Source organism: Etheostoma cragini, chromosome 1 (genome assembly GCF_013103735.1).
Source record: "Etheostoma cragini isolate CJK2018 chromosome 1, CSU_Ecrag_1.0, whole genome shotgun sequence".
Taxonomy (NCBI): Eukaryota; Metazoa; Chordata; class Actinopteri; order Perciformes; family Percidae; genus Etheostoma; species Etheostoma cragini.
Genome location: NC_048407.1, coordinates 7,995,741 through 7,999,932, shown reverse-complemented (window position 1 = coordinate 7,999,932; position 4,192 = coordinate 7,995,741). Strand labels below are relative to the sequence as shown.

The window sequence follows — 4,192 nt, the reverse complement described above, 5'->3', positions numbered from 1 at the left end:
ACAGGTTAGAGGTATTTTCACAAGATCCTCAACAAATTCTCTCTGTGACACATGATATGTTTGGTGCTGAGCTGTCCAGAAGTCCAGATCTTGAGGCTCTTCAGGTGGAACCTGTGGACAGAGATCTTTTTCTGTCAATGATTGAAGGATGTATAAATGCAGTCCACAATGTCCTCACAAGGCAGTACAAGAGGTACTTTAACATGGATGTAAATGATCAGCTAAAAAAAGAAACAGAAAGTGCTTGTTTACATAACATTGATGCAGAGCAAGTGATGGGCATGTTTTCTGCTCTGAAGGACAAGGCACCAAATGCCACCTTGTGCTTCATCTCCTGTAAGATTCGTGCTCAGAAAAATAAAGTACTGGATTACCTGGATGGATTGACATCTGAAAAAAGAGAAAAACTGATTAAAGTTGCCATAACAAATGCAAAGAAACAGAGGCAACGGAGAAGAAAGAACTGTGCTGAAATTCAAGACGAAGTAATGAAGAGACTTGCAGCTAAACAGCAGCAAAGACTGGAAAGTGACAGGAAGAAGCTGGAGGCAAAACTGAAGAAGCCAGACTTTGATTTGAGCATTGAGTTCCCTGAGATGGATGAAGACTGCAGGTTCAGTGTTGATGAAATTATAGGGGGCAAGGTTGTGGGCAGAAGGATATGCCACATCTGGTTTGACAAGGACACAAAAAGTGAAACCATGTATTATGGACAAATTGATGCATATCTGAAGAAACAAGGAGGCACATACGTTATTGGCTATTGGCTTGAAGGACAAAATTATGAGGATGATGCCACCGATTATGAAATTTCAAAATATCAACTTGTATCCGATTTGATTCTGAAAGATTTGACCCTATCTTAATGAAATGTAATGTAACTGTAATACATAAAATAGTGATGTATTGAATGTCATTACACAAGGTATGAGTGGTTTGATGTTAATCACTTTCTAGTGATTTTTGTATTGTGTTTGTTTTATATGTTTGGTGCTGCAGTATTTCAAAACAAATTTCCCATTGGGACAAAGCTTACCTAACCTTTACCTAAGGTGGTACAAGTACATTGTTGTATTTGCAATAGTTTTAAATCTTTGTAACCTGTTTTTATAAGTGCTGTCTGAATAAAGATTATTCGGTGTAATTAGTGTTTGTTTTTATTTTTATATATTATGGTGTATCTGACTTTTCATAAGTAGAATATGTAGAGGATATGGCCAAAAGCTTATCCTAAAAAAAACAGATAAATATCTCAATAATTAAAAAAGTTACAGCAAAAAACGTTATAATTTTTATGATTCGGTCACACCTTTTGTTTTAATTTTAATGGAAAACAAAGGACCAAATAAAGTGACGACTTCCTAGTTATAAATGGCCTTTATTTTGTCATTTATGAACCCATAAACATGGTCTTGGTGTCATTTTAAAGGATTTTTCCAGCTCTTTCTATCTGAACAAATAGTTTTAACATTTAACCATGTTAAAAATTTTACTCACATACCTAGTCATATTCTATTTTAGCGGTTTTTAAAATGTTTAATAATTTTAACTGCTTTGTTATTTTATGTAAAGCAGTGTTGTTGCTGAAGTGTGCTAGCGTTATAGTAACAAAGCTGCCTTGACGTTACCTGGCCTGGCTAACAGCTAACGTTAGCGCCCAAATGTGCTCTGGTTACATAAATGTTAGATAAAACACTAGACTAGTGAAGTCATTATCCGCCTTTACCATTGCACTTACACAGTAACTCTAACGTCACCGATTACAAAACCAGTCATACAGCTAGGTGACATGGGGAAACCGGCTAATGTGTCTTTTAAATAGCAAACGTTACCGGAACTGGATAAAGTCGATACGGCAGACTATTCAGGCTCCATTGTGCATGTTAAGACGCACGAATATATCCCATATTCCCAAATATACGGAATAAAAGCAACGTAATACGTTAACGGTACATACTTAAGATTGACCTTAAGTGTAGGACGCTCTTTAGCCACTGAGCCAACATGATGGTAGCTTACAACCTAGAAGAGCCTGCTGCTAACGTGACCAGCTCACTGGCTGGCATTTAAAAGTGATAAATGGCACTGGTCATCAATTTGGAGCACGCACAAAGCGCATGGTATTTGACGTTAACTTTCCCAAACCCAAAGCTGAATTTGAAGTTGACAGACTTACCATTAATGCTAACTGTCACAGCAGGCCCCGTCTTTGGGCTTTGACCGCTGAGCGATTCACGGCACAGGAACGTTTTTTTTGGGTTCAACAACATCTTCTCTCCTTTCACAACAACGCCGGGTACCAGTGCTTTCAGGGGACCAGCGACAGCAACAGATGTAGCCTGCATATAAGGGGAAAAAGCCCCTGACCGGGCAGCGAGAGCCATCATGTCTGCAGCGAACTGTTGTAGCGACCTTAGCTTGTCTGGGAAAGCAACGGCTTGACGTAACCAAAGATCCTCCGGCTTTTTTTTCCTTCTTTTGTTTTTTTGGCGGGTTGCAACAATTACTAAGGTGCTTACCGCCACCTACTGTACCGGAGTATGTAGAATGAAGAACTACTTTACATCATTAGCGTATATTAACTAGGCCTACTTAATTTATTAATACAAACAAAACAAACATAACATAACTCACTAAATTCTATGATAGTCCTACCTTTTTCAAATATCCCACAACTTCTTTCTGTGTGTCCTGTTGTTCCAAGATTGCACACAAGGTTCTTGGTTTGAGCTAAACTTATGCTCTCTTCCCTTTTACTCGCTCGCATTTTACACCCAGAGCATTAATCTTTTCAATAACAAAAAAAAAACATTTTATTTAATCCTGTGTAGTTGAACCTTAGTCTAGTTTAAAATGTCTCCTCCCTTCTGTTTCCTTTAAACACACCCTGTGTAATGGTTTTATGCACACTATATTTTCTTCCAGTGTTATTCCTGTCCCATCTGTTCCTTTCTTCTTTATTTCTTTCTTGAGCATCTCATTAGCTTCTCCTTTACCTAAAGGTAGGCTACATTTATTAAATCTTTCCCGGTCGCTTTTTGGGCCATTTTGTCTGCTCTTTCACTTCCTTTTGTGCCTGCATGAGCAAGGTACCCAGCAGAATCCCGATTCCACCATTGACCCATTTAATAATCAAATGTATATTTTAAATTTACTCTTTGCAAATCTGCGTTTGCAGAAACTAAAACCCAATCTGCATGAAGTTAAAGAAAATCCAACTTCATCATCCCGGATGACCCCCACCCCCTCCACCAAAGCTTTAAACTATTACCATCAGGAAGAAGGTTCAGAGTGCCTCTGTCTAAAAAGTCATTATGTAACAAATCCCTCATTCCCAATTTCTTATATAATGACTTTTTAGACAATATTATGTTTTTAATAGGGATGAACCGAGAATTCGGCTGAAGCGAGTATCCGGTACGGATAAAGCACTTTTGCAGAGTACAAGTAGGCCTATTATACGAGTAATGCGAGTCATTAGGCTCGTTCGAGATGAGCCAGATCTGCCCAGAATCGATCACCGACGATCGGCGCCCGTTGCATGCCGGTTAGATTTCTGTCCGACTTGATCCCGACTTGCTCTGACGTCATGCACACGTAGGCAACGGAAATCTCACGAGAGCGAGGCGGCCGCAGTTCTGAGACGCAGGCGGCGCAGTTGCTTTTCACCAACTGCAAGAGCCAGGCGGACCCAGGCGGACCCAGACCATGCTGGGAAACGCCGGCTTCTCAGCTGATTTAACACCTGATTGGTTTAAACCATGATGACGATTTATATAAACTTTTTATAGTTTTTGAATCGGAGGGATTTTAATTGCTATGTGTCTGATTTAAAGACTTATTCTGTACAGAACACGTGTTGTGTGGCTGATAGTGACGTTTAGAAGTCAGAGAAACTAAATCTGTTCAGATCACGGATCATCTACAGTGTGTTGTTGATTAAAATGAGCAAGAGATTGCATGTAGAACACTTTGCCAGCTACTCTTTCATAATCAAAACAACTCAGCGCGAGCCTGCTACATCCTCTTGGAGGTTTGGCTAATTAGCCTTAGCCTGCTACATCCTCTTGGAGCTTGGGCTAACCAGCCTCAGCCTGATACATCTTATTGGAGCTTGGGCTAACCAGCCTGAGCCTGCTACATCTTCATGGAGCCTGGGCTAACCAGCCTGAGCCTGCTACATCCTCTTGGA

At 40.0% G+C, this 4,192-nt stretch overlaps 1 protein-coding gene across 1 annotated transcript in view; it reads right to left on the bottom strand.

The window, feature by feature from the left end:
- LOC117947128 (cytochrome b-c1 complex subunit Rieske, mitochondrial) overlaps positions 1-2,454 on the bottom strand; it is a 7,754-nt gene extending 5,300 nt beyond the window's left edge. The window contains exon 1 of the mRNA XM_034875758.1: positions 2,177-2,454. Coding sequence (XP_034731649.1) covers positions 2,177-2,387 — 211 coding nt within the window. The 5' untranslated portion in view covers positions 2,388-2,454. The remainder of the gene's footprint in view (positions 1-2,176) is intronic.
- Between the last annotated feature and the right edge of the window lie 1,738 nt (positions 2,455-4,192).